The sequence below is a fragment of the Trematosphaeria pertusa genome, assembly GCF_010094035.1.
Source record: "Trematosphaeria pertusa strain CBS 122368 unplaced genomic scaffold BU26scaffold_15, whole genome shotgun sequence".
NCBI lineage: Eukaryota > Fungi > Ascomycota > Dothideomycetes > Pleosporales > Trematosphaeriaceae > Trematosphaeria > Trematosphaeria pertusa.
The window spans coordinates 933,534-959,649 of NW_022987226.1; the positions used below are offsets into that span (position 1 = coordinate 933,534).

Here is a 26,116-nt window from a genome sequence, read left to right on the forward strand (position 1 = left end):
TCAACGACTTCAGCAATCGAGACACAGGACAGCGAGGGGAGAAGGGGAGCCTGTACCACTCTCATCCTCCAAGGATGCCTCAGACGTTGGAACACTGTGAGTCAGAACAGCATCGGAATGGCCTCGGAATACTGTGGTGCGTACAGAAAGCGGCGGAATTGTAGATACGATCGGAGAGGGTAGGTGTCGCCCAGAGGAAGCACCTTACCCGTATCAAGCCGTTGCAGTATTGGCCGCCAGCGAAAACGATCTGCAAGCTGTGATGCCCAACGTTCGTTCTTGGTGTAGTGTTCCTGATCAGGAAAAGCGCGCTGTGACTATCTGCAATCTCGGCAGCAGAGTCAGAGAGAACTCTCTCATCGCCACTGGAATCGCATGTTTGCTTCTTATACATTCGCTCTCGCATTACTTTCGAAAAGGAGAGGTAATGAAATCTCGGAATCGCATTCCTTTCGCAGTTAATCGGATTTCCGGCTGCAGACGCGGGGCAACCGGTTGGGCGTCTGGTCTGGCTGCAGTTGGTCCGCGGCTCGCTCCACATTTTGCCAGCCTTTGCCGATAGGGCGCATTCAAAGGGCGTATGCATGATGTCGATGTGTCAAACAACTATACTCCGATTAGAAACTACATAAACCGTCGGTATGGTCAGGCTCGTCATAAATTTCGTGCTCGCATTCTTTGGGTCGTTACCACAGAAGTTGAAAGGGGTATAAAGAGAAAAGCGAGACGAGATGGATGCTGTAGCGAATCCGCTGTTCAATTGCAAGAGTTCCCGTCAGGCGGTGGGCACGAAGCGATATCGGCAGCAGAGTTGGGTCCTTTGACGAGGGCGTTGTCGAACATGAGCAAGAGTGCGGACCGCGCGCAGAATGAGAAGGAAGCACATCCCCATCATGTGGCGGAAGTGTCAATTCCGGAGCGCCCACCGTCGAACCCAGAACAATCAGACACTATGCCAGACGAAGAGATAGCTGTTGAAGTTGATTTTGAGGACAACTTCCCAGAAGGCGGCTTGAGGGCATGGCTTGTTGTAACCGCCGCCTGGTTGATGCTCCTCCCGTCTTTTGGCTTCATGGTTGCAATTGGAACACTTCAAGATTACTGGAATCAACATCAGCTTTCGCATTACACGGCTCGCGATGTTGGCTGGATACCTTCGGTTTTCGTCTATCTCTCCCTGGGTCTGGGCATTTGGATTGGCCCACTGTTCGATCGATACGGGCCTCGGTGGATTGCTCTTCTGGGGAGCGCTGGGTACCTGGTCATGATGTTCCTCCTTGCCGAATGCGAAACATTTTGGCAAATGATTCTATGCTGCGGTGTGCTGGGCGGCGTTACAGGCGCGATGTTAACAACGACATCGCTTGCCGTGGTAGCGCACTGGTTCAAAGCCCGAAGAGGTCTCGCTCAAGGCATCGCGATGATGGGAAGCTCCACTGGAGGCCTGTCGATTCCGTTGATACTGAGGTCGACATTTCCCAAATACGGGTACGCTTGGTCTCTCCGTATTCTCGGGTTCATGTTTTTGGGCTGCTTCGTCATTGGCAACATCCTTATGAAAGCCCGAATCCCTCCGACTCCCGCCGCGAAGAAGAAAGCAATCATATCGCTGTCGATATTCGGGGACTTGCGCTTCAGTCTCTTCACGATCAGCGTGTTCGGCTTCGAGGTCGTTCTCTTCGGAGGTCTGGGTATCCTACCCACGTATGCAACGTTGAGCACCAACTACCCGGCAGATACAGGTTTCTACCTGATCTCAGTGCTGAACGGTGTGTCATGTCTGGGGCGCATTTTGCCAGGCTACCTAGCGGACAAGATCGGACGGTTCAACACGCTGCTGATCATGATTATCTTTACGTTAGTGGTCATGCTGGTCCTTTGGCTGCCGCTAGGGGACCGCTCGCTTCCCGCAATATACGCTTTCGCGGCGCTCTTTGGATTTGGAACGGGGAGCTGGATGGCGCTCACGCCGGCCTGTGTTGGCCAGCTCTGTAGGGCCGAGGAATTTGGACGGTATTATGGGTCAATGTATTTCATCGCAAGTCTGGCGACGCTGGTCTGCATTCCGATCAGTGGCGAGCTGGTACAGACCGTAGGTCCACAGCCAATGGTCGCGTTCTTCTGCGCTGTTCTGGCATTGAGTTTGATAAGTTTCGTGTTCAGTCGATGGGCATGTTTGGGAAGGCGTTGGATCGTAAAAGCGGTGATTTGAAGGTGCTTCGATGAGATGTACGCGTAATTGAGCAGAAAACCTAAGGCAACGGTCATCCACAAAGTTTAATGGTGTAAAGATGGTGGAGTTGAGGTGGTCGACCTGAGGGAGATTAGCTGGTCCGTGCCAAGCCTTCGCTTGGAAAGAACTTTCGACGCTGCCTTTCCGAACTGCCCTCAACCTCCTCACAGCTGTTCACGACCGCATATCGCCAGCAGGGATGACATCTCTGCAGATGCCTAAGGCGCTATAGGAGCCGATTACGCAGACTTTTACGAGGCATATTGCTCTGGTGGCGCGAGGGACGGTCAATGTTGTGTGAGCGTCGTGTTAGCCGGCCCACAGAGTCGGGTCCTGCAGGTAAGTCACGTCTCTTCTTTCAGATTCTCAGCTCTTCATGATGATTCTTTCAATTTCAAGTTTCAAGACGGATCGGAGAGGCGTCGTGCTTTGCCTCATTGAATGATACTTTCCAACCTGATACCGAGCCCACCCTACTTCTCCAAATTACGTGCTTCGCAGCTCAGCAAGCTAACAAGGCATCACAGACAGCCAATCGATAGCGTTTCACTTTTGATTAACTATCTGTACTTTCCATAGCTTTTCCGAGATCCGTAGGAAATACAGACGATGACAGCTATGGTACAGCTTGAAAGTGAAATTGGACCAGATCAGTCGAAACAGCAGCGAAATCAGCGGAAAATCAGTAAAAATTGCAAGTCCTTGAGCGCCGTCATTGAGAAACCGCCGCCTTTTTCAACCGATGTATTCCCCAAGCCCACCGCCTCCCATTCGTTAAAGTAAAGGATTACCACGAAACTCGTATCCGTCGCGACGTCACCTATTTCCGAGGATCCTCGCCGCGGCCAGGACATAGACGTGACGGCATCTAGGACCGGTTCCTGGCGCTTCGCCGAGGCTGGCCATCGGCGGTAGCAGCCTTCTTGGGCTGCCTCTTCCGGACAGGCTCCTTCTTTTCCTTCTCCTCAGTGGCCTTCGGACGGCCGCCCTTCTTGCCCTTGCCCTGGGCCTTCGTCTCGTCCGTCTTTGTCTTCTTGGAAGCCGGCTCGTCCTTCTCCGCCTCAGCGCCATCAGTTTCAGCGGCTAGAGAGTCCTCGGCCTTGCGCTTCGTCCCTGTCTTCAGTGCTTCGGTCTTCTTCTCTGCCTTGGGTGTCTGTGACTCCTTCTCCTCCTTGGTCTCTTTCTTTGACTCTTCCCTCGGCTGTTCAGCCTTGGGCTCTTCCGCCGGCTCGGGTGCTCCATTCTGCTTCTTCGACTCGTCCTCAGCGGGTTTCTCCGGCTCAGCTTCCTTTTGTTCGGCAGCCGGGGCGTCCTTCATCTCCTCGTCTCTCTTCTCGGCCTCGGGCTGCTTCTCCTCTTCCTTCTCAGGCTCTGGTTGTTTCTCCTCTACCTTCTTTGACTCGCCATTGGCTTGCTCCCCGTTGGTGCCATTGGCCTTCTCCTCAACTTCAAGCTCAGAAGCGCGCTTGACGACATCGTTGCCGGGCCTTTCGATGTGAACCGCGGGGTTCTCGGGATCGGCGTTCTTCTTGATGGTATTGCCTTTATTGGACTCAATGGCGATCTCGCCTTGCTCCTTGACCTCGGCAACCTCACCGCCGGGTTTCCCTGATCCCCATTGCCAGGAGACTGCGAGAGCGCGGATATGTCAGCTTATATTCTACGCTCAGATCGGTGTATGGTAGGGATGACTATCGATACGCCATCTGCGCGTCGCATAATTCAGCGCAAACGCGCCGGGGGATGTGCGCGCAGCAAGCTTCCAAAGCAATGGGGGCGCGCTAGAAGAGCGCTGAAGAGCTAATTGAGAGCGCACGTACCTTTGTCGCCTTCCTGGATCTGAGTTTCGGCCATTCTTGCACGCCTCTACTGAACAGAGCTCGGAACGAATGGAATGACGTGATTCTCCACACAATCCGGACTTAGTCGCGAAATGCGGGAGAGCTGCTCAATTGAAGCGCGTAGAAGTTGCGATGATGCGCGAGATGAAAGAGATGATGCGCGCGTGGTGGTGAGATATGCGCTGAGCAGGGAAGCCAGACGTGAGGTTGAAAGAGGTGAGGACACGAGAGGATGAGGTCGAGCTGTGGATCGGGGGAGCTGCGAGCGATGGCGATCCTGAGCCGTGATTGGCTCGCGTGGAGTTATGGGGAAACGGTGGCTGGCCTGCACGAGCCTCCGATGACGCCGTGGCCCGATGCAGGGTTCGGCTAGAAGGCTAAATCTGGGAATGCGATGTGGACGCATGCGAATGCCGGCAGACGACCCATGCACGAGCGACGACAGCGATACAGAGAACGAGACGGTGCTATACGGCAGGCTAAGGGCGCAGAGCACACCCGTCCGGACGGGAAGGCGCATTAGGACGAGGAACAGTGTTTGGCAAGAGCGACATGCCGCCTGAGACTGCAGCCGATGTCTCGACCGCGACAAGACAGAGTCTGACAGCTCACACAGCTATCCTCGAACAATGTGGCCTATAAGGCTGCAAGCATGCACGGGTGTTACACGTACCGCGCCGCGCAGGAGGCTGAATTGCTTCGCGGGGCAATGCCCACTACGAAAAGGGTACGCTTAGCACCTACCGAGATGCCGCGTACCTAATACCCAATGAACCTTTCTCCAGAATCATCGATTATCCAGAATCCGTTCCTTTCTCAAGAGGAGACCCTGTCCCAAGTTTCTCCTCTATTGCTGCAAAACACGCTCTAGCACCCGATTCTTCAACCTTCACTCCATCTCGAACATACCCGCTACGCCCATGTCCTCACTGTCCTCAAGCTTCTCCTCGAGTTCTTCGTCATGCTCCACCTCGCTCACAGGTCCTGGGTGAGGCGAAATGGCGCTCATAGACTCTCGACGCGATTCTGCACCAGAGACCGGCTTCACGTGAGAAGGCATGCTGGGCGAAGCCGAGGCCATTGACTGACGACGAGAGAACCCATGAGATTCTCGTGGCTGGCCCCTGAAATACGGATCCTGTTCATCGTCGGAATCTGCGTACGGCGACTCCACCTCACGTCCAAGACCGGATAGATGACGAGACGGCATTCCAACGTTCAATGGCTTGTTCAGCCGACGACGAACGGTATCTGGGGTCTCCAGGCTCTTGAAGACGCCTGTGGCGTGCGCTGGGGTCTTCAAGGTGAGTGGTTTCTCTGCTTCCTGGGCGATGAACATGCTCTGCTCAAGATCCGGAACTGGAGAAGAACCTGCAGGGTTGTTGAATGTCCAGGGATTCTGAGGTGTGGGTTTCAGTTGGAGGATCTCCCCTGCCTCGCTCTCATCCTCATTATCCTCGTCGACGTGGAAGTTGGACAAATCAGCGTTAAAGCGATTTGCAGAAGAGCGGCGGCGACCGAAGGAAGGACGTCGCGGTGTCACGACATCATATTCCTCATCATCGCGACGATTGTTGTGGACAGAGGCCCTAGACGACGGCCTGCTCGGCGGAGCTGTCTCGACTACCTCCCCGCGCTCAATCAACTCCCTCTTGTACTTCCGGGCTAGGCGTGCCTTCTCGGCCTCTTGAGCCCTCCTCTTAGCAGCGTCCAGTTTCTCTTTACCCTTCAGCCAATTTCTAACAGCAGCAGGAAGCCTGCTCTGATCAGTGCTGCTCGCATTGACTGCGAAGTTCGCCATCGTTAGAGCACTGCGGTTAGCGGTCCCGGCCAGGGCACCACCGAGGGACAACCCAGCTTTAGTGACACCGCTCTTCGAGATGGCATCATAGTAGGACTGCGAGGCTGATGTAACTTCCTTAAGAGCGTTGGACGTATCGTGGATCGCGCTTTCCCAGGTGCCAGGAAACTGATATGATGGTGTAGGGCTGATGCCTTGCTCATCCTGCTGTGTCGTTAGAGTATGAGCATTGCTTGATTAAGGATATCGCACCGCGGCCCCTACCTGCACATCGCGCTCTACGAAATCGTACTCATCGCTGTTGACGCTGAACTCGCTATCGGAGCCTCCTTCGGTGCGCTCGTTCTTCTTCGGGGTCGACTCTCGTCCTCGAGTCTGGTTCTCCGGTTGATTCGTGGTATCGCGCGACCTATCGCTGGCCATGGTGTTATCTGTGCAATCTTCTGGCTCAATGTTAACTTTAAGTACTTTGTTGAGGAGAAGTACGATGTAGTGCGAGTTAGGAGATTAAGCAAAAGGAACGCAGTGGTTTGCACAGACGAATTTATGGAAGTTGGAAGCCGAAGTTAATGGAGGCCCTCCATTGTGAAGCGGAGAAGCGTTGCCCAAGCTACGGTACAGGCCTCGCACAGACAACATGGTGCGGTGCAGTAAGCTCCAGCTGTCACCGTGGATGACGCGATACGGAGAAGTGAAAGGGGGGCCAGATAAGGTCTCGGTCAAGATGGAGCAAACGCAAGGCTGCTGCCTGAATATGATCAATGGCACCTTGGGCAGGCGTTTGGAAGCCTGCCTGGACATCGTCAGGCAGGTACCGCGTTTGCACCGCGTGTTCAGGTGACCGAATCATACCTAGGTACCTTGGTAGGCATGTCTCCCCACTGTACGCCAATGAGCTTTGCTCTAGGAACAGACGCTCGGCTACGGCAGCATCCTACCAGCGGTGAGTGCTCAACATCGGTACCACATGCCTGCCAGGATCCGGTACCGGCACCCGTTCCTTCCTATCTCTCCAGTCGCCGACACACCTACTAGGCCCGGTGTCGGTAATTGCCCCTTCCAATCTCCCCAGCGGCCGACTCATAGCTTCCAGGAGCCGGTATCGGAAATCGTTCCTTCCTATCTCTCCAGCAGTCGACTGCACGGACGCAGTTTACCATACCGCCGGTTCTTTCACCTGGCCGGCCCGTGCTCAACCTCGCGCTCTATATAATGCCCACGCCCGCTTCCTGCTCTCCTTCTCCCCAGCTCATTCTCATACTTTGAGCTCGCGTAATACAATTGCTTACCCACATAGGCATACATCCACAACAAATTCGCGCGAACGCGGCCTCCCTACTTCATTCGAGTCGACGATAGTGTTCCCTTAGTCAACTCAAAAGGTATGCTCCCACACGCACACTGCGATTGGAAGCAAACTAATCGGAGGCAGAAGAGCGCCTCGACTTAGTTCAGCATGGCAACCGGTTCGACCTCATCCCATGGTCCAGGTGGAGGTAGTCGCCTCTCCGAGCTCCCTCGCAACCACATACTGACCTTCAATGCAGAGACGCACCGTGCGCAGCTCCGCACTGATGATGTCGGCGGCCAGGCTGCCCAGAAGATCCCCACTGACGAAGCCCACCACCGTGAACCCAAAGACACCTCCAAGCCAATGACGACCGAACCCATTCGTGTCCAGCTACCCGAAGAGAACATTCCCTTCTCAGCTGACAAGAAGGCTGCTCTCGTCGATCTGGAGAAGCCGAAATTGGCTGGTCAGTCGCAACCGTCCTCCGGCACGACGTCTTTCTCAAACGGCAAAGGTCGCGGAGGATTTGGGCCCCCGAAGGATGCAACCACCGCATTCTACTTCTCATGCGATCATCCTCTGTTCAACAAGTACTATCCGAGCGACCCCAATGCCCCCTCGCGCTCATCTTCCCCTTCTTCGAAGGATGTGGATGAGCCATCCACGGATGAGGACAAGTCTGCTGGGGTCGATCTAGACGTTGTCAAGTCATCCAAGGAGGCTGATAAGCGTGGCGCTGTTAAGATCAAGTCGGCAGATTTCGATGACATCGACGATAACGTTACGATTCCCGACGAAACTCCGTATCAAGATTACCTGAACGAGTTTTCCGGACCCAAGGCGAATGACATCGAGGAAGGCAACGCCAGTGTCTTGAAGAACACCACCACTACAACCAAGAGATCCTGCCCAGAGGAGGAGGACGACGAGGACGACGACGAGCGCGAGGACAAGCGCGCGTGCAAGGTCGCGAAGACTGACTAAGTTCAGTTCGGCTGATGATATTGCGTCGGTGGTGGGAGTGGCTATCTGACCCGTAGTCGATCAATGTACAAGAGCGTACTTAGCTATAGCTCACAAAGAGAGAGAAAGGGTGTATAGGGGTAACAAAGCAGACTCTTCTCTATATTTGTTTGTGTGTGTGTGCGCATTACTGTCTCTACATACCCATTGCTAGCACAACCACCACCAATGTCCAACCTCCCCTCTCTGCCCTCCTAAAACACTGGCGCCACCGGCTTCGCCTTGTACACTTCTTCCAGCGCCTTAATATCTTCCTCCGCAAGCACCAACCCCACACTCTCCACCGCCTCATCAATCCTCCTCTCGCTACTCAGCCCCAGAATCGGATTCACGCCTTTAGCCAAACTCCACGCCGTCGCCACCTGTGCCATGCTCTTGCCCAGGCGCTTACTCACCTCCTCCAGGCGGTCCACAACCGCCTGGTCGCCCGGGCCCGCGATGAGGTCGACATACGGATTGTCCTCGCTGCGCGTGGTGCTCTTGCGGGCGCTCCAGGGGCGGGCGAGGATGCCGCCGGCAAGGGGCGACCAGGGCACGAGGCCGATGCCCGCGTGGGCGCAGTAGGCGTGCATTTCACGCTCCTCTTCGCGGTACAGAAGGTTGTGGTAGTTTTGCATGCTGATGAAGGTGTGCCAGCCGTTGCGGGAGGCGATGTTGTTGAGCATTTGGAACTCCCAGGCCGCCATCTGAAACAACTACGTTAGCTGCTGCTCCTCTTGCAGATACGGAGAACTCGGGGTGAGCAAAGGGGGAATGCTACTTACTGAGCTGGCGCCGATGTAGCGCACTTTCCCGCTCTCGATGACGTCGTTGAGAGCGCGCATGATCTCCTCGGGCGGCGTGTCGCGGTCTAGACGGTGGATTTGGAGGACGTCGATGTAAGTTCCCAATCTGTTTCTGCGTCAGCAAGATCCTTTCTTCCCATCTATTAACACCGAGACAGGAATAAGACCGCAGAAATCTCACCTCTTCACACTCTCCTCCACCGCATCCAGCACATGCTTCCTACTCAACCCCGCTCGATTCACCAACCCGCCATCATTCGTCATCGCGACCATCGGATCCAGCGTGCCACTCTTCATAACCTCCTCCTCGCCGCAGCCAAAAAAGCACTTCGTCATCAGCACCAGCTTCTCGCGCGGAATGCCATACGTCGTGATCGCCTTGCCGAGGATCTCCTCGGACTTGCCGAGCGAGTAGAAGTCCGCCGTGTCCCAGGTGTTGATGCCCTTGTCGTAGGCGTATTTAAGAAGAGGGAGGGCCTTGTCTTCCTCGAGGACCCAGGGGCCTCCGATACTGGGCGTGCCGTAGCCCATGGCGCCAAGGATGACGGCGGAGACTTTGAGGCCGGATTTGCCGAGGCTTTTTGGGGGGAGGGAGGGTTAGTAGGATGCGGGTGGAGATGGATGGGGAGGCTGGCGTTACCGGTTGTATTTCATCTTTGGGGAGCCATCGTCCTTGACGGTGGCCTGGTAGATAGTGCGGAGGGAGGATCCAGAAGCCATTTTGGAGCAAGAGCTATGAAACTCTTTCCGACTCGAAGTCGTGTGAAGTAAGTAGGTAAAAAGGCGTAGTATCTCTCGCACGAGGGAGAGGGCTGAAGGACAAGAACTGGGGTTCGATAGGATAGGATGTGATGATCTACTGAAAAAAAAAAAAAAGCTCTACCTTTGGCCATCCCAACCTTTTAAATATACCTCCTCATCCCCAGCTGCAGCCAAACAATGTCCGTTTCACAGCCCACTTCCCCAAACCAGCCCATGCATATGTCGGCTGAGCAGCTATGCCCGACGCGGCCATTGTTAGTCTGGGCAGCAACTGCGCGCCGTGCCGCACTGGAGCGGGTTGCCTTAGTCGTCCGAATATGCGGGGATAAGCAGCGGTCTTTAACTATCCTACTTCAGTTGTCCAGGAAGAAGTGCATGGGATAGTGGTTGACGGTCGGTTTTGGTCCGGGCGCCTGACTAAGCGAACGAAAGCGGAGAGCGCGCGGAGTTAGGTACAGATAACCTGGAGACACTGCGGACAAGGGGATGGAGATCGGACGAGGAAGCCGTTTTCTATTGAGATGTTTTCGGAGTAGGCTCGCAGTATTCCGAGTGCAGTCGTTCCTCGATAGGAGAAGGGCATCGGCTTTCGAAGCACATTTGCAAGGGAGAACAGGGCGGCTGCTCTGTCTGAACAGAATACAAATTTGACGAGAACTAAGCATTACAATTCAATGTATCCAACAGCTAAGAGCGAAAAGTCGAAAAGAAGGCATAGGCAGCCGACGTCCATGAAGCGCAGCTCACCGCGCCGGCGACACATTATCGCTGCGAAGAAGCGAACATTTCACGTATCCCCCTACACCAAAAAGCACCTCCAAACGTGCGAACGCCCGCCCCAATACCAAATCAGTCCATCCCCAAAGGTTTACAAAAACTGCAAACATCTAAAAGCCTGAGCTTCCGCTTCCACAACTAAAGAACTCCTCGGTCGGACTCGGAATCTTATCCTTCAACCACGCTAAGATCGCGTCTGTCCCCTTCTTCAAGATAGCATAGTTGGGAACACGGAACTTGTTTCCTTCGACATCCAGACTCGTCAATGTGCCCATGTGCAGACCTATCTGCGGCTCTAGGCGCTCGATGTCGTTGTTGCTGAGGTTGACGATCTTGAGACCCTGTAGGGATTCAGCGGAAACTTCAGAGATGCCATTGTCGGACGCCATGAGCAGCATGAGCTTGGGGAAGGAATCTCGGAGTGTTGGAAGGGACCCGGACAGGCGATTGTTCGATACGTCGAGATGCTGGAGAGCAGGCGCGGAGAGGTATGAAGTGAGGTTGGCCAAGGACGGCATCTTGTTGCTATTGAGGCGTAGCTCGCGGAGCTTCGGGAGGCGGAGTGAGTGCGAAAGTGGGTTGGCAATGTTGTTCTTAGACACGTCTAGCACCGTGAGAAAGGACAGCTGCTCCATAACATTGGGAATAGCTGTCAGGTAGTTCTGCTGGAGGTAGAGCTGGCGAACATCATTCGACTCGGCGAAAGAGGCGACGGCTTCTTCATCGATCTCTGTCAGGTTCTGGAAAGACAGATCCAGCGTACCTGAGGGCGTCAACTTCCAGCCGTTTTCGACCCCAGAGGTGTCTTCCTTAGTCTCAACATCGTCCTTTGTAGCATCCTCTACACTACTAGGCTCTAATCGCGATAGGAGATCACGCTTGATATCCTCAGTGTTCATTGTCAAGAACTTCCGGTCCCGGAGCGGATTCGCTGCAAGCGTCAGGTTCTCCAACCCTTCCATGAGCGCGACCTTCTCGTCGAGCTTGACCAGGTCGTTCCCTGTGAAGTCCGCATTACGGAGCTGATGGAGTGAGAGGAATCCTTCCGGAAGCTCCGACAGTTTATTCTCTCCGACGAGTAGCGTTGTCAGATTTGTCCAAGATGACATGTCAGGAAGCGATGTGAGTCGATTCGCAGATAAATCCAGATACTTCAGAGCAGGTAGTAAGATGGTACCCGACTCGCAGAAAGACGTAAGCGAGTTGTTTGACAGATGAAGAGTCTGCAAGTGAGGAACTGTATCAACGTCAAAGAAGGATCCACTGAATGCATTCTTGGTCGCAACAAGCTCGATGATCGGAACGGACGTGAACAGTTCTGTTGGAAGGGCATTTAGCTTGTTGTCCGCGATGTTCAGCGTTCGAAGATGTGCAAGCTCGCGGATCTCTGGTGGCAGGCTGGCGAGTCGGTTGCTTTGAAGGTCTAGCGTCTCTAGCTGGTTGAGGTTACCTAGACTTGGAGGGACGGCTCCTTGAAAACCATTCTCTGCTAGCTTCAGCTCGCGTAGCGAAGTGATCTGGGAGATGACATCCCAAGCCTCCGGGGTTAATTTGTTCCTCGACTATATGTGCGTTAGCAGATATGACTAGGTACAAGTGCTTCAATACACTTACTAGGTTGAGCTTGGAGAGCTGTGTCAGCCGTCTCATTCCCAACGGGAGCTGAGGAAGGAGGTTCCCATGCAAGTCAAGGTTTTGGATTGCGCCAAACTGCGGTCCAGGGTCATCAGCCTCGATGGCGGATTCCATATCGACGTCCGGAAACATAGTGTCCGGAAGACTCTCGAACCGATTGTCCGCAGCGATAATTGTAGTCAAGTCGACAACTTCGCCCCAAGCGATGGTGGTGTCATTGGGGTCGTACTTGTACATCTCCATTACTTCCTCGGGCATCTCGCTCAAACCCATCGCCGCAATGTTCAGTCGCCCGTCTACACGAGCGGCATCTACACGCTTCCGCAGCAGAGATTTGCTTCCCTTTGAGCGTTGGTTGAAGGGATCGTCGAGGCCGAAATCGAACTCAGCAATCTCAGCCGGGTCTGGCACGATGGCTTCTCTGGGAGGCGTGACAGTCCGAGGTTCTTGAGCCGCATTGGCGCGTTTGGCTGCCGCTTTGGCCTTTGCGATTTGATCTCGCAATGCCTGAGACGAATTGGCCTTGGGTGGTGTGTCATCAAGTTTGGGTGTGACATCCGATCGCCGAGCAGCCTTTGCTTTCGCGATTTGTTCCCGAAGCGCGGCAGACGAACTGGAAACCTTCCGACTCGTTTCTGGTGTCTTATTAGCCGCCGGTTGTCTGCCTGGCGAAGGTGTATGAGGGATAGCCTCTGTCCCCGGAGGGGATATCGCTTGTCCAAAGGCTCTAGTTATGGAGGGTCGAGACTTCGGTGTTCTTGCGAGCATCGTCTTGCTGTTGGACAACGGTCGAAGCTTTGGCGTGGTCTGTATGTTCTGCAAGGGGTTGAGAGGCTGCTTCTTGATGGTCGAAGCTGGCCTGGCCAGCGACGATGTTTTGCTGGGTGTTGTGGTGGCATTGGTAGCAATGGCTGCGCTGACGCTCCTCTTACCTGGAGCTGTCATTGACCCTCGCTGTGCTCCAGCAGCAAGCCTTCTCGGAGTGGTAGGGGCTGCTTGGGGTGTGCCATCACTCGTCATTGGTCTTCTTCCATTTCCCAATGCCGAAGCGGGTCTAAGCGGCGGCGGCATGGACTTATCTCCGTTAAAGAAGCTTGACCTTCGTCTTGTCTTGCTCCCCGCTGGGGACGAGGGGAGCTGTGAAAGACTCTCGATCGTCCTTTCCGACAGAGACGGGCGTGCCTTCCTCGGTGCCGGCTTCGCAGCTTCCGTCTCATTCTCCTGCTCTCGCACCTGCTCTACCTCATCCTCGCGGAACCCGGCCCTTGAGCCTGCCCGCGACGATGCTCGCGAGGCCGAACGGAATCCCTCCAAGTCTCCCAGCACATCATCTCTGTGACCTGTATCCGATGTCGGCGTAATTTGAGGTGTGGTTCTCGTTCTCGTCTGGCGCGATGGCGGCCGGGCAATTGGCTTCTTGAAGACAGAAGCATCGGAGGTCGAGCTTCGTGCGCTGCTGGGGATCGTTCGTCTTATCGCGGAGGTCAAGGACGCTCTACTTGAGCTGGTGTTTGCTGAGGCTGCTGTGGACGGGGTATTCGAGCGGACGAGGGAGGCTCGGGATGTCTTCTTCTGCAATGACGGCTGTGGCTGGCTCGGCTTCGATATCGATGAGATGGAAGGCCTCTTGCGCACCTGCTCGGTGGAGGAGATGGAAGAGATCGAGGCCTTCTTGCGCAAGTGCTCCGTAGACGAGGCCGGCCGGAGCTGGGACTGGCTGCCAGAGGATCTCAGCACTGGCAGGCGTGAAGCCGGGCGTGGGATCCCAGATGTCCGCACGGGGATGGAGGAGGGTTGCTGCTCCATGGCGGACGCAGCACTGGCCGACAGCGTGCCTGCGGGGACGGAGAATGTCAGGATGCGCGCGTCTCACGGAGAATTGTCGAGCTCCATATCCAACCACAAGGAGAGCGCGGCCAGGTGCACGATAATTTAGTGGCGACGAGCAGCGGCGGGTGCGCTGGGTGCGCAGGCGTGCCTGGGCGTCGCGGGAGGTGCTCGCGTTGCCATCCCAACGGTCCGTCCAAGGGTGTGTGAAATTGGGGCGACGGAAGCGGTTAGGCCAAGGCCGGGTTGGGCTCGTGCCTGCCGCCCGCACGCTCCCAGGTACTCCAGCGCCGCGACCACCGCTCCAGCCTCCTCCACGCGCGCTCCGCTGCGAAGCCATCACCACTGCCAGCGCTCACGCCCACGTCGCATCCCATCGCTGCCCACCCCGAGTCTGCTGCGGCATTGGTCGCATTGCGTGCGCGATCCACCCTTGCAAAGCGCGCAGCGACGCGACCCCGCCGACGCCGCATCCGCTCGTGTCCCTCGACCCTCACCACGCTGCGACCTCGCGTCTGGCCTCCCCCGCAACGCGCAACACCTACTGGAAGCCGTCGCTCCTTGCGCCGACCGCGGACTGAAAAAGCGCAAACACAGCGAACTCCGGCGCGTCTCGCCTGCAATTCTGACGTGTCGCTCGAGGCTTGGCCGCCGTCGCCTAGGCAAAATGGACTCCCAGGCATCTTTATCCCAGGCGTCCCAGGACTCTCTCATGCCTTCGACGGAGCTCTCGAGGCCCGCCACCCCTAAACTCCGTTCTGCCTCGCGTTCCGGTTCGCCTGCTCCCACGGACATGTCCAAGGCCGTGTCTCCCGATCGAGCCAAGTTCACTTCTCCCGCACCCCCAACAACCTCGTCTATGACGCCTCCTCCTTCCTCTCAGATGCCAAACACCCGCTCTGTGGTCCGGACACCCACTCCGCCCACTCCCCAGCTCTCCTCACCCCCTCCGACCTCCAAATTGCCCAACCAGCCTTCAGCCCTGGCGGAACCAGCAAAAGCTCCCTTTTCCCAAGACCAAATCAACAATGCCTCCGCTGACGAGCTCCGATCCATGGTCAACGAGCTCACTAGTGCGCTGCGGGATGTTCGACTCTCGGCGGCCCACCACAAGCTCCAATACAACATGGCGGTGATGGAAAGCCAGGAGTCGGCCAGCCGCATGGCCGTTGAGCTAGCCATGGCCCAGCGCGAAATCGACGTCCTTCAGCAGGCTGAGGAGAAACGTCGCAGCAACATGATGTCTCCGCAACAGAGCTTCCAAGAATCTCCGACAAATGCGGCGAATGCCATTCTGATGTCGGAGATGAATCGCCACATCCAGGTGCTGCAGAGTGAGAACGAAGAGCTCCGGGATTTGCTTGATCAACAGAAGCGCATCACTGAGCATAGAGAAGGCGAGCTCGCTAGCCTGACGGAGGAGAATGACCGACTCAAGACCCGGATCCGAAAGAACCGCGACCACATCGCGCCGTATCTGCCTTACCTCGAGCAAATGAACGAGCACGGCTCGCCCCGTTCCGTATTTGGAACTCCTCATCACCATGCGACTCCACGGCATAAGGTCAACCGGGTGCCTCCCCCACTGTCCAACGAGAACAGTCGCGGTCAGAACAACTTCGAGGCACTTCTCCTTGCAGACAAGATGCTCAGCCAGGAAACTGCCACAGCTCCATCGACCCCAACCAGGTCGCACGCACCTAGGTCGCGTTTCGGCCACAGCCGGGGCACTCATTCTATGTCCTCGCTGCCTCAAACGCCGAATCGGCGCTCTAACCAGCTTCATACCGACGTGCCACGCACGCCGCCGACATTCGCTGCTGTCAACATTCCACAGTCCGCTCCTCCGGCGCACTACCAGCACAAGCCAAAACATGTCCGGCGAGAAAGCAGCAACTCCACCATCACCGCATCGAGCGTGGATGAAGAAGAGGCTTTCACGGACAGGGAAGACGATGAAGTTCCCGAGTCACAAGCGAGCCAAATGGCTACCAATATGCTCCGGAAAGCGGCGCCGTCTAAGCAGATGTCGGCACCGTCATCGCAGTCATCAAACTTGATCCAAAGCAAGATATTTGGCCAGGTGAAGAAGGGGCATGGTCTTACCCGATCGGGAGAATTCGAGAAGAGGCGGCTGCAGTCAGCGGAACACCATGGCAGCCCAACAAAGAGAGGTCGGATCGATCAAGGAGTCGGTCTGGGCATTGGAGGTTTGCTGCGAGACTAACATGAAATGATGTTTTGCTGGTACTTTGACGAATCATGATTTTTGTGAACGGGCCGGCTGGGACGGAGTTTGTACGGATTTGAATTCTCGGGTGCTTCGGCACCCTGCGGTGGCTCTTGTCTGCCAAATTGTAATATCTACACTGATTTCTGGATTACTGAAGGATGGATACCTACATGGAAGGGACGTGGAATGAGGAACGATCGGTAGATAGTGAATGAGAGATCTTTGTATAGGCAACTCTTGTCCCCAGTGGCATTTTGCGGTACTGAACTAATGTGGCTTTTCCTGCGTTAAAAGCTTCGGCAGTGACCTGAATGTCGAAAAGGCTCTCACGTTGACTGCCGGGCACGGCCGCCTCGGCGCGTTAGCGCAATTTTCCGCACAGACCGTCCGGACAATAGTTCATCCGCCCGTTCCCACAAACCACGAAAAACGTTGGCTATCCTCACGAACTTCTTCAGGCCCACCGACAGCGACGAATCTGCACCATGGCTATCAAGCACAACCAGCAGATTCAGAAGAATCACTTCCACAAGGACTGGTACGCGACCTACAATTTTCAATTCCAATTAATTCGCCGTATGCTAACGTCCTTGCAGGCAGCGCTACGTCCGCGTGCACTTCGACCAGGTATGACCAGGTTATTCCCCTCTCAAGTGATTGAGAGCAGTGGCGCCTGTTGTCAGATGCTAATAGCAAAAAGCCTGGGAGGAAGAAGTCCCGTCGCAATGCGCGGGTCCAGAAGGCTGCGAAGGTCGCTCCTCGTCCAGTGTGAGTTGAACAACGTCCCCAAGGTCGATTAGGAAAGCTAAAGCAAGTAGCGATCGTCTGAGGCCAGTCGTCCGTTGCCCCACCGTTAAGTACAATAGGCGCGTACGTCCTGGTCGTGGTAAGGTCAATAGCCAAATACTGTATGATAAACGTCTGAATGTTCTCAGGTTTCTCCCTCGCCGAGCTGAAGGCCGCCGGTATCCCGCGCAAGCTGGCTCCCACCATCGGTATCTCCGTCGACCCCCGCCGCCAGAACCTCTCCGAGGAGAGCCTCAAGGCCAACGTGGAGCGCCTTCAGGAGTACAGGAAGCGCCTCATCCTCTTCCCGCGCCGCAACGGCAAGACGAAGCAGGGTGACGCTTCCGCCGAGGATGTCAAGGCCGCCAAGAAGGGCGAGAACATCATCAAGTCCACCAGCGAGATCCTGCCCATCAAGAACGTCGTTCAATTCGAGGAGGGCCCGATCGGCAACTACGAGGCCACCGAGAATGCTTACCGGAAGCTCCGCGAGGCCCGCTCTGAGGCACGCCTTGTTGGTGTCCGTGAGAAGCGTGCTAAGCTCAAGGCCGAGGAAGAGCAGACCAAGAAGAAATAAGCGTCCAGTCGGGCCCATGGTTCGGTGTAGTGGGACTTCAAAAATGGTGGGAACGGTTTGGCGAAGGATATTCCCTGCATGGGCGGCGTCAATGGTTAGGTCTTTGTCTGCTATGACAGCACGTGAATGATATCTAGTCCTCCACAATCAAACCGCCATTGCCCATGCATATGCAGCTTATCCTGTCGTATTATACATAGCCTTCCTCGATCGGCTCATCTTGTTTGCAGAACCAATTCCTTGCAGCAATACCACCATATTTTCCTGAAAATCTCTGATCGATCCACTAGGCTTATCCAAATCTTTCATCGAAGAACCGAATCTTCGTATCCAAGCTCGGATGCCAGCTTCACTGACCCATCACATCCTGCCACTCGACCTTTTCGTCGACGAACCACTCATGATTTCCGTACCTAACCCTCCCGCCCACAGTCAGAATCTCCGGCTGGAACGTCGTCGCGCACGGCAAGAAGTCATCGCCAATCCTAGCCACCCGCTTCCAGTCCCCTCCCACAACTTTGCCGTTCTTCCCCTTCTTCTCCTCAAACCCCCATCGCTCAATCGTCGAAACCGCATCCCTCACGATGATGCCCTGGCAGTACTGACCCAGACGGATAACGACGCCGCGCACTTTGGCCTCTGGCGCGTCGAGAACAAGCACGATGCTGAACTTGCTGGTCGAAGGGAAACACGTCTGGACCGGGACATCAAGCCACATCTCCTCGTAAGACATCATGGCGCCCGTGTACGGGTTGATGCTGCTGCCGTGCTCGAGCGTCTGCGTCGCGCTGACGGGGTACATAGTTCCTTCGTCCTTTGGGGCGATCGCGCCGACGGGGTAGCGCGAGTCCACCCAGTGGCTCCAGATGGCGTGCTGCACGGGGCCGACCCACTGCCGTCCCTGCTCTTGGCCTTGGCCTCCACCTGCGTGCTGGGGAGTGGCGTGCGGATCTGGGATAGCGTAGCTCGTCGACTTTCCCGCGAACGCCCACTCGAGTCGCTCGCGGTGGCCGCCGTCGTTCGGCAGCTCCGGGTCGCTCGGCTGGATCCGCTTGAAGATGCGGATGTCGATGAATACCTTGGACGTGCTGGTCAGGACGAGCGTGCTGGTCGGCTCGAACGCGTGCGGTGGGTAGTTCAGCGGATTGACGTTGGGCAGGCCGGGCGTGTAGGGCACTGGCGTCCCGGCGGGCAGCGGATACGGCAGGATGTAGAAGTAGGAGCGCACGGAGATGTTGGCGTTGCCTGGGGTGGTAGTGGCGGCTTCAGCGCCGGTGACGGTGGTGTCGCTGGCGACTGAGCCGGTGGTGGAGGGTGCGGACGTGGCCATGGTGACGGTGGTGTCGGAGCCTGTGCCGTCACTGCTGCCGCTGACCGAAGCCATCGTGGAGTTGAGCCCAAGCTTTGAGGGATTAGGTAGCTTGGGGGACTTTACTGACCTTTACGGCTGAGGATGTGGCTTTGTATAGCGGAGCCTTGGGATCCTCAGGTGACTGAAGGGAGTTAGACACTGGTGGAGGTGGAGAGCAGGTTTGGTTATGGGAGCGACTGACCTTGCTTGCGCCTTGTGTAGCCTGGCGCGCTTCGCGATGGTTTGTAGAAGGAAAACAGAAGAGAAGTTGTGGAGGTTTGTATTTGTGCGAAGTGAGAAGCTCCCTCGTCGTTGTGGAGACCAATTGCGACCCCGCACCGCCACAGCGCGACGCCACAAATATCCACATTCACTGGTGTTTTTACTCTAGTAGACGCAGCTTGGCATGATACACAGTCGAGTCCGTAAAGCCCTGCCTGGAGGCCTTCAAGTTGCTTTGAGTGGGACAGAGTGCAAGCGTATATGGTATGGAGTCAGTGATATGGATCCAACACCATTCGCAGTGAAACCTCGAAACCTCGACTAGCAGAACAAACAATGAAATTCGGTAACAACGCCCCAACCTCGATACCCTCGTTTGCCCACCCCGCCAAAATACTCGCGCAGTTCCCCGTGGCCATCCCACAATCCGCTCCGTTGCTCGCTTCCTCGTGCCGCATTGACAATCCATTGCGGGTCACACGCCTGTTGAAAGCAGATTGCTACACTGCAAGCCAACTCGCCGTCAATATTTAAGCACCTTTCAGCTCTTGGGATTTCACATGCGCCCGTTCGAGTTCACAGCGAGCCATTGTCGGTCGTTGAGCGCGCTGAGGCTTGGTTCTACCGAAGGTCACCTCGAAGTTTCACCGGATCGGGCATCTACACACGCTTGTCTGCGTCTAGTATACCCAACGCCGCCGTCTCACATTCACGACTCTATCAGTCGCTTGCCGCGAGAATGGAGGAAACCTCATCGAAGAAGAGCCTTACGGACCCTTATCCGATTCCCTATTTCTTGTACGACTCTCTCGCCGAACCGAAGACATTGAAGCGCGTACAGCAGCTCGACGACGAACCGAGGCTGAAACAAGCCCAGATACAGGGATACCGGAGAGTGAGACGAGGGACGGAATGGGTTGTGGTGCGAGAAGATGAACTAAGATCGCCGCTGCCGGGGAAGGAAGGGCGGAGCAGTGAACAGGAAGAGGAGGGTGTGGAAGGCGTGGTGTATGTAATGTCGGGTGCGGAGGAGGCGCGGAGGCTGGAGGACTATCTGCGTGCGGAATATGGGCAAGATGGTTATGAAATGGTTGGCGTCGAGATCGAGATCCTCGCGCAGGGCCTCCGTCGTGCGAGAACAATAGAGGGACGGACGTTCCTATACACCGGAGAGCTCGAGGCCATCGCAGCGAAGACCCCAGCAAAGCTCATCGACACAAAGCCGCCAGCTGAGACGCAGAAGAAGACGAAGGAGTTGAAAAGAAAACCCTTACCATTGCCATCAAGCTCGCAATCCTCCGGTGTCACCACGCTCCCTCGGTCGCCATCCCTCAACCTTCCCACTGTGCAGCCACGTCCTGCTTGCTACCACGGAGCTTCGATTCTAGGAACGCAGGCCATGCTCAGTCAGCGAGCGAGTCTGGAAACGGAGGAAGAGCAGAGGAGCGACGCGATGCAGAATCTGAGTAATGAGATATCGGTGCTATACAAAGAGATAAAGAAGGAAAACGAGACTACGAATGGGGATCTTCGTCGGCGGGCTCTATCCTCATCCAGCGCCATATCAGGAATCTCTACGAGAACGGTAGACGGCGATGTCAAGCTGCAAGAGATCGACACGCCTGAACCTCTTTTCGCAAAGAAAGTGGCGAAGAACGAGACAAGGAGAGATGGTCCGACCCAAGTTGACTGGGATTCGACTTATCCTGTCTCGCCTTTGCGTCCGCTTCTTCCAGAGAGGAGCCCAATGCGAGTACAATGGAGCTTTGGCGCTGGAAATTTTCAAGAACGGGACGCGGGCAAGCCGCTAACTCCGTTGCCTGAAGAGGAGGATGCTCTTGAAGCTGGAATCGCCGCGACGGACAAGGAGCTGGAGCATATCAGCGCGAACGAGGGGTCGAGACGGCAAAGGCGGGTTGCGTTTGACGGACTGGACGGCGGTAATGGGCATGAAGCTGATTCTGAAAGAAGATTTGTGTAGCAGTCATCCTTCTGAGCGAACCGACTCGAATTCTTGCATATACCCTGAGACGCCAGGCATATGGTGGTTGCGTCAATAAGGGGTCTCTATCAGTCGGTCGGTCAAGCGTCAATGATGAAGTACGATACTCCATGCGTTCTTGCCATGACCATGATGCGTTGAATTATCTCAGCCCATGACTCCGCAATCTGGCCAAGCGATTAGATATTGACTTGAACCGTTCCGGATCGACGGGAGACCAAGCGTAAGACCCAAGGAGAGTGCATGACTTACAGAGGTACGACCCACACCACCCAAGACTGTGGGGTGCAGGACGCATTGACCATGCGATATTGCAGTTGCAGAATCGCAGCGGCGAAAGCCGTGCTATGTCAGGATGACATGCTGCACGGCGGATCGCTGCTCCCTCATTTCGATTGCAGCGAGGAGGACCACGTCATCATCGTGGACGGAGAAAGCTGGAGAGACCATGACGCATGCTAGGCTGTTGTATTGTACAATATTGGGAGGAAGACTGGTGTTGATGCCATTAGTCATCCGGAGAGACTTACGCCTTTCGTCACGGAACCCTCCGTCCTGTTGACTTCCCCTTCACACCCTCATTTCTTCTCCAACATCACTTCTCGCGAGAAGCGTCTGAGGATGGAGATTCTCATGCTCCCCTCGATATCTTCATTTGTTCCTTTGGGCGAGATCTGCACGTCGTACAGTGCTGTACCAGGTCTTCCGCAGCATTTGCCGGCGCCGTCGGCATCTGGCCCTCATCAAAATGGCAGGCGGAGCCGCGGAGGATGAATCCTGCCTATCAGGACCCCGGTCCTCGACTTGCTGACGACTGGCGGTCCGACTTCCGAAGGCCACATCGATGGAATTGGTGGTTGGACGAACGGTTCACGGTGTGACACCGACTGCAGAAGGCCGCTCCGGAGCGCGATCTGGCCATGCCGCGTGCAATACGCCGTCATAGCCATTCAGTTTCTTATCAGCCAACAAGTCTCGCGCAACAAACGTGACATTTTGAACACAGGAAAGACAAGCTTGGAAGAGACGCAGACCCCCTCCGATACGCATGCGAAATAAGAGCTGGGATGTTTCACGCTTGCCGCGCAACCATTGGCGGGGTAAACGTGCAACTTTGCTGTTTTCGACGTCTCGGTACGGCGGATGAAACCCTTGCGGGCGACGAGATATTATACGTGGTCAGAGCTCTTAATGCTTGGGCCACAAACCCACGACTTTACCCACTGCCAGCCAATGGCCTGCCCGGAAATTTGCTGAGGAGCCTGCACAAAGCGTCCTCCTGGGAAGCGGCCGCGTTAAGAATGCGGGGGAGCGATGGTCATGGGGACTCTGGGGTTCCAAATCGTCACTTGGGACATGGAGAGCCAATCTGGGATGTGTATCAAGAGTTACACAAAGCGGAGAAAACTCTTTACAAACCTCCCCGCTCGTTGCTCTTACCGCTACATGTCGAGTCTCGACTTCCATCTCCTGACTCGGACCCTGGCGTATGAGCTGGTGGCGGATCGTCGCCGTCCTTCCCAGGCACGAACGCCATCTTTAAACTAGCGTCCGCGTTGCGGCGGTCCGTATATGTGCACGCCATTTCCTCTGGACCCTCAACTCCGCAGGCTTTTTGCTCCCTCCCGTCGATCGTTGCATGCGCGAAGGGCCCTTCGATGACCTGTCTCAACCAACCTTCGTCCCCGTCGCTGTCGGTCCACTATGGCGGTTCACGCAAAACTCGCGGTTGTCGTTGCTTTCGCGCTTACTAGCTTATCCACGGTTGTGGTAGCTCTGAGGTACGGAGTAGCGGCTCTTGCGTGGGATTCGTGTCACGTTCGTGATTGTTGACGTGCGCATAGGTTTTACAGCCGGTATTTCCTCGTTGGCAAGCTTGGTTCTCCGGACTGGATGATGCTCTTTGCGTTGGTGAGTGCTGGCTGCCGGAGCGATGGATTTTGCTGTACTGACGACGCTAGATATCAACATGGGGTTGCACCGTTGTCAACTACTACCAAATCCACTTCCTGGACTACAGCCACGTCTATGTAAGCGCTTACGGCTCCCAGAGCCGCTTTCCTGCTGACCAGCGATCTAAGAGCCTGGAAACATTCGAACCCGTAGCCGTCGGCGCGCTGCTCACCATGTGGATCTACCGACTAAACTACATTTTCGACCACTGCCTGATCAAGACCTCCATCCTCCTCTTCTATAACTACGTCGCCTCGTCCCACAAGGCGTTCCACCTCATTGTCCGCACCCTGATAGTTATTATTGTAGCCACTAGCTTCGGCATGGCTATGGCCAGCATTTTCATCTGCCGCCCGGTCTCGGACTCTTGGTCATTCAGCGTTTTTATGGACGGCTTCAAGGGCATTTACGCATCCCAGTGCTACGATCCGACAATCCTTTGGCTCTTCAATGCGGGCTTCAATCTCGCAACAGACTCAATTATCTGGATCCTGCCGATTCCCTTCGTTCTAAACTTACGGAGCATGCCCGTAAAACGGCGTCTCGAGCTCGTCGCTATCTTCTCTATCGGCATACTGGCTATCGTCGCTTCCGCCGTGCGCCTTTACGTCATTACTCAATGGCTCTCCAACTGGAACAACCAGGGAGCAAACACGTCCAATCTTCTCATCTGGTCGCAGGTCGAACAGCATGCTGGTATCATATCAGGGTCTATCCCGTTCTTGAGACCGCTCGTTAGGAAAGCGATGAGAGGAGCAAAGGCTCGTGAACGCCATCCCAGTCCGAGCCCGGCCGCGAAGCTGATCCAGCCGCAAATCACGCCCGACAACCCGATGCACCAACGTACGCCGATTATACCAAGTCCGGTCCCGACGGTGGGGAGTGATCGAGAATTCAGGGCACCTTTGAGCCCGCTATCACCCATTTCCCCGATGAGGCCTGAGATATACGCGGTGACAACGGTTTGAAGGCTCGAGATTCGGATGTTCCACAGGATACTACTTTCCAAGGCGAACACTCGTCGCCCCTGAATAGGATTGCAAAAGACGCGAATCGATGTCCCGACCGTCCAGACGACCACCTACCGACATCAGAGGCCCGCGGATAGCGCATATGCGTAGAGCGGCCGAGCGATGATGTCCGATGCGGAAGAGCCCATTCCCACAGCAACACAGAATTGCTAACAAAATGTACGCGTGGACATTCGCTCCGAACAAGATTCCAGAAATGCGCTTTGGCGGAGTTCGCGAACAACGCGAGGCGTCCAGTGTTGCGACGCTTGGAAACTTCCGCGGTTAATCTCAGAGCTAGGATCTCGGTAGAAGCCCCTCAACAATAAGACAAAGAGGCGGAGATGGGAAGGATCAAGGATCAAGAGATGTGTACAAAATAATGCATCACGAAATGGGGGGAGAGCAGGAGGGCTTGATGGCTTAAGGTGACGTCTGGCCAACAATAAGTGCCGTTCTAGGGATGAGAACGCAAATCACACACGATACATACGACTTTCTTTACGAGTGCGATACCCACCCACATACGAGCGATTTACGGCATTCTCGGCGTTACATGGCGAATTTTCATTGGAATTCTATTGGACTTTTTGTACGATATCGACCTGGAACCAGCAGCACAGGACACTGGCGAGGAGTACAGCACGGAAAAGTTTAGCGGCGTAATCATGCCCCAAGCCATTCATCATAACCCACATTTTGGAAACGCGTGTCCTCTTGCTGCTCTCCTTTCTGCAATCCTACTCCTCTCTCTACTCTAGCACCTCCCCCTTCCATCGTCTTAATCAATCCGACCCCGAACCCGCACTGACACACTCTCCTCATTCCTCTCGTGTTCGCTAACCCCCTATCTCATAGAACCCCAGAACCCGGACTAGACGTTCTCGAGCTCGAGCTTGACCCAGGACCGGCTTCTGATCCTAGCTCGGCACGTCCCTTGCCGGCTGATCTCGATAACGCAACCCCCGGCTTACGGCAAATGGCTGCTTCTGGCTGGGTAGAGACTAGGAAAACGCCATGCTTAGTACCTTCTGCATTAGGTTATAGGTAGGCGATTGGGTTGTGGGAAGGGATTTGATAGAAGGGGGGAATGACTGCAGATACCTTGGATGCCGAGAGTGAGGAGCAAAGAGGACTTTGCAGAGTACCCGGCCGACTTACTGCATGTACATGGCAGTCATGATACATAGCGCATCTACTGCATAAGTACAGTCGCCACGGTGTATATATGTATACATGTATATGTATATATAGATGCAAACTCTTGTCAATTACCAACTCCATGGATTCGCAAACGCACGCTCAGATCTTCTACGCATGCAGTGCCACAGTGCTTCTTTGATTCCAGCACCGTGTCACCCACCCCCCATTCCTCTTCAACAATCCAATTTGACAGCATGGTGCGGGTAGTCTCCGATGCTTGCTTGGCTTCATCCTCATCCGCTGCAACGCCTTGAAGAACTACTCCGAACTTCCTCTTCCCCACCTCTTCCGCGGAACAGAGGAAAAAAACTTGGCTACGATATAACTGCAAGAAGGGTTTCATAGCGTCCCCTACCATCCCGTTCCGTCCCGTAGCCACAAGCCAGCACACCAGTAAAGCAAGACCCGTAAACCCCTCTCATCATCCGATCGTCCCAACCCCTCCCACTCCAGTACCAAACCCTATCCCTGCCAACGGCGGGGGGTGCGCGGGACGTAGAAAAAGCTCAAGAAGCAAAGCTTGATCCGCACCCCTGCATGGCAACGGCGAGCGGAAGATTTCCCGCTCAAGGGCCAATAGCATCCCTGCGCACTACGCACATTTTTACCTATTTACCCGACATAAAGTTTGATAGCCACGACGGCGACACACGCAGTGGTCCACTTACCTCGACGCTATAGGATAGCCACGACGGCGAGAAATGGCCAGATATCATGACGCGGCTAGAGTTTGCGAGGGGGAGAACGCGTGTTTGCCCTATAACGAGCGCTCATTAAGACACGAGCTCTAACGCTTCGCAAACG

At 55.4% G+C, this 26,116-nt stretch overlaps 12 protein-coding genes across 12 annotated transcripts; 6 read left to right on the forward strand and 6 right to left on the reverse strand.

Annotated features, from left to right (window-relative positions):
* Window positions 1-1,150: 1,150 nt before the first annotated feature.
* Window positions 1,151-2,300, forward strand: BU26DRAFT_523018 (MFS general substrate transporter). Its single transcript, XM_033829937.1, has one exon. The coding sequence runs from the start codon at window positions 1,268-1,270 to the stop codon at window positions 2,210-2,212; it is 945 nt and encodes a 314-aa protein (XP_033679359.1). The 5' UTR covers window positions 1,151-1,267; the 3' UTR covers window positions 2,213-2,300.
* A 470-nt stretch (window positions 2,301-2,770) lies between these two features.
* BU26DRAFT_523019 (uncharacterized protein) lies at window positions 2,771-4,301 on the reverse strand. The gene is made up of 2 exons (XM_033829938.1): window positions 4,054-4,301; window positions 2,771-3,862 (listed from the first exon to the last, which is right to left on the reverse strand). The coding sequence occupies exons 1-2, from the start codon at window positions 4,085-4,087 to the stop codon at window positions 3,102-3,104; spliced, it is 795 nt and encodes a 264-aa protein (XP_033679360.1). The 5' UTR covers window positions 4,088-4,301; the 3' UTR covers window positions 2,771-3,101.
* On the reverse strand, window positions 3,769-4,778 carry BU26DRAFT_99356 (uncharacterized protein). Its single transcript, XM_033836578.1, has 2 exons — window positions 4,054-4,778; window positions 3,769-3,939 (listed from the first exon to the last, which is right to left on the reverse strand). Exon 1 carries the CDS (start codon window positions 4,592-4,594, stop codon window positions 4,100-4,102), a length of 495 nt encoding a protein of 164 aa, XP_033679361.1. The 5' UTR covers window positions 4,595-4,778; the 3' UTR covers window positions 3,769-3,939; window positions 4,054-4,099.
* An 81-nt stretch (window positions 4,779-4,859) lies between these two features.
* Window positions 4,860-5,445, reverse strand: BU26DRAFT_523020 (uncharacterized protein). The gene has a single exon (XM_033829939.1). It carries the CDS (start codon window positions 5,411-5,413, stop codon window positions 4,964-4,966), a length of 450 nt encoding a protein of 149 aa, XP_033679362.1. The 5' UTR covers window positions 5,414-5,445; the 3' UTR covers window positions 4,860-4,963.
* A 1,557-nt stretch (window positions 5,446-7,002) lies between these two features.
* BU26DRAFT_99218 (uncharacterized protein) lies at window positions 7,003-8,267 on the forward strand. Its single transcript, XM_033836577.1, has 3 exons — window positions 7,003-7,257; window positions 7,308-7,371; window positions 7,423-8,267. Exons 2-3 carry the CDS (start codon window positions 7,332-7,334, stop codon window positions 8,148-8,150), a joined length of 768 nt encoding a protein of 255 aa, XP_033679363.1. The 5' UTR covers window positions 7,003-7,257; window positions 7,308-7,331; the 3' UTR covers window positions 8,151-8,267.
* A 17-nt stretch (window positions 8,268-8,284) lies between these two features.
* BU26DRAFT_464544 (Aldo/keto reductase) lies at window positions 8,285-9,834 on the reverse strand. Its single transcript, XM_033825169.1, has 4 exons — window positions 9,615-9,834; window positions 9,156-9,551; window positions 8,954-9,080; window positions 8,285-8,875 (listed from the first exon to the last, which is right to left on the reverse strand). Exons 1-4 carry the CDS (start codon window positions 9,692-9,694, stop codon window positions 8,384-8,386), a joined length of 1,095 nt encoding a protein of 364 aa, XP_033679364.1. The 5' UTR covers window positions 9,695-9,834; the 3' UTR covers window positions 8,285-8,383.
* A 552-nt stretch (window positions 9,835-10,386) lies between these two features.
* On the reverse strand, window positions 10,387-14,143 carry BU26DRAFT_491865 (L domain-like protein). The gene is made up of 2 exons (XM_033826094.1): window positions 12,128-14,143; window positions 10,387-12,075 (listed from the first exon to the last, which is right to left on the reverse strand). Exons 1-2 carry the CDS (start codon window positions 13,952-13,954, stop codon window positions 10,624-10,626), a joined length of 3,279 nt encoding a protein of 1,092 aa, XP_033679365.1. The 5' UTR covers window positions 13,955-14,143; the 3' UTR covers window positions 10,387-10,623.
* A 125-nt stretch (window positions 14,144-14,268) lies between these two features.
* On the forward strand, window positions 14,269-16,437 carry BU26DRAFT_523024 (uncharacterized protein). The gene has a single exon (XM_033829940.1). The coding sequence runs from the start codon at window positions 14,643-14,645 to the stop codon at window positions 16,200-16,202; it is 1,560 nt and encodes a 519-aa protein (XP_033679366.1). The 5' UTR covers window positions 14,269-14,642; the 3' UTR covers window positions 16,203-16,437.
* Window positions 16,438-16,693: 256 nt separating this feature from the next.
* BU26DRAFT_608800 (ribosomal protein L13e) lies at window positions 16,694-17,976 on the forward strand (the record flags this gene model as incomplete). The annotated part of the gene is made up of 5 exons (XM_033835881.1): window positions 16,694-16,746; window positions 16,805-16,835; window positions 16,909-16,976; window positions 17,027-17,094; window positions 17,144-17,976. 5 exons carry the CDS (start codon window positions 16,694-16,696, stop codon window positions 17,569-17,571), a joined length of 648 nt encoding a protein of 215 aa, XP_033679367.1. The 3' UTR covers window positions 17,572-17,976.
* BU26DRAFT_99444 (uncharacterized protein) lies at window positions 17,786-19,211 on the reverse strand. The gene is made up of 2 exons (XM_033836579.1): window positions 19,125-19,211; window positions 17,786-19,064 (listed from the first exon to the last, which is right to left on the reverse strand). The coding sequence occupies exon 2, from the start codon at window positions 18,953-18,955 to the stop codon at window positions 17,921-17,923; it is 1,035 nt and encodes a 344-aa protein (XP_033679368.1). The 5' UTR covers window positions 18,956-19,064; window positions 19,125-19,211; the 3' UTR covers window positions 17,786-17,920.
* Window positions 19,212-19,883: 672 nt separating this feature from the next.
* On the forward strand, window positions 19,884-21,125 carry BU26DRAFT_569353 (uncharacterized protein; the record flags this gene model as incomplete). Its single annotated transcript, XM_033833876.1, has 1 exon — window positions 19,884-21,125. The coding sequence occupies one exon, from the start codon at window positions 19,884-19,886 to the stop codon at window positions 21,123-21,125; it is 1,242 nt and encodes a 413-aa protein (XP_033679369.1).
* Window positions 21,126-22,745: 1,620 nt separating this feature from the next.
* BU26DRAFT_99471 (uncharacterized protein) lies at window positions 22,746-24,155 on the forward strand. The gene is made up of 4 exons (XM_033836580.1): window positions 22,746-22,927; window positions 22,991-23,057; window positions 23,108-23,176; window positions 23,228-24,155. Exons 1-4 carry the CDS (start codon window positions 22,851-22,853, stop codon window positions 24,065-24,067), a joined length of 1,053 nt encoding a protein of 350 aa, XP_033679370.1. The 5' UTR covers window positions 22,746-22,850; the 3' UTR covers window positions 24,068-24,155.
* Window positions 24,156-26,116: the final 1,961 nt, after the last annotated feature.

Coding starts and splice junctions, on each gene's coding strand:
- BU26DRAFT_523018 (XM_033829937.1), top strand. CDS start 1,268: ATGTTCCTCCTTGCCGAATGCGAAACATTTTGGCAAATGATTCTATGC.
- BU26DRAFT_523019 (XM_033829938.1), bottom strand. CDS start 4,087: ATGGCCGAAACTCAGATCCAGGAAGGCGACAAAG. Junction 3,863..4,053: donor GATCCAGGAAGGCGACAAAG/GTACGTGCGCTC, acceptor GCGCTCTCGCAG/TCTCCTGGCAATGGGGATCA.
- BU26DRAFT_99356 (XM_033836578.1), bottom strand. CDS start 4,594: ATGCGCCTTCCCGTCCGGACGGGTGTGCTCTGCGCCCTTAGCCTGCCG.
- BU26DRAFT_523020 (XM_033829939.1), bottom strand. CDS start 5,413: ATGTTCATCGCCCAGGAAGCAGAGAAACCACTCACCTTGAAGACCCCA.
- BU26DRAFT_99218 (XM_033836577.1), top strand. CDS start 7,332: ATGGCAACCGGTTCGACCTCATCCCATGGTCCAGGTGGAG. Junction 7,372..7,422: donor ATCCCATGGTCCAGGTGGAG/GTAGTCGCCTCT, acceptor CCTTCAATGCAG/AGACGCACCGTGCGCAGCTC.
- BU26DRAFT_464544 (XM_033825169.1), bottom strand. CDS start 9,694: ATGGCTTCTGGATCCTCCCTCCGCACTATCTACCAGGCCACCGTCAAG. Junction 9,552..9,614: donor CCAAAGATGAAATACAACCG/GTAACGCCAGCC, acceptor CCCCCCAAAAAG/CCTCGGCAAATCCGGCCTCA. Junction 8,876..8,953: donor GCTACATCGGCGCCAGCTCA/GTAAGTAGCATT, acceptor TAGTTGTTTCAG/ATGGCGGCCTGGGAGTTCCA.
- BU26DRAFT_491865 (XM_033826094.1), bottom strand. CDS start 13,954: ATGGAGCAGCAACCCTCCTCCATCCCCGTGCGGACATCTGGGATCCCA. Junction 12,076..12,127: donor AGCTCTCCAAGCTCAACCTA/GTAAGTGTATTG, acceptor ACGCACATATAG/TCGAGGAACAAATTAACCCC.
- BU26DRAFT_523024 (XM_033829940.1), top strand. CDS start 14,643: ATGGACTCCCAGGCATCTTTATCCCAGGCGTCCCAGGACTCTCTCATG.
- BU26DRAFT_99444 (XM_033836579.1), bottom strand. CDS start 18,955: ATGGCTTCGGTCAGCGGCAGCAGTGACGGCACAGGCTCCGACACCACC.
- BU26DRAFT_99471 (XM_033836580.1), top strand. CDS start 22,851: ATGGCGGTTCACGCAAAACTCGCGGTTGTCGTTGCTTTCGCGCTTACT. Junction 22,928..22,990: donor ACGGTTGTGGTAGCTCTGAG/GTACGGAGTAGC, acceptor ACGTGCGCATAG/GTTTTACAGCCGGTATTTCC. Junction 23,058..23,107: donor GGATGATGCTCTTTGCGTTG/GTGAGTGCTGGC, acceptor TGACGACGCTAG/ATATCAACATGGGGTTGCAC.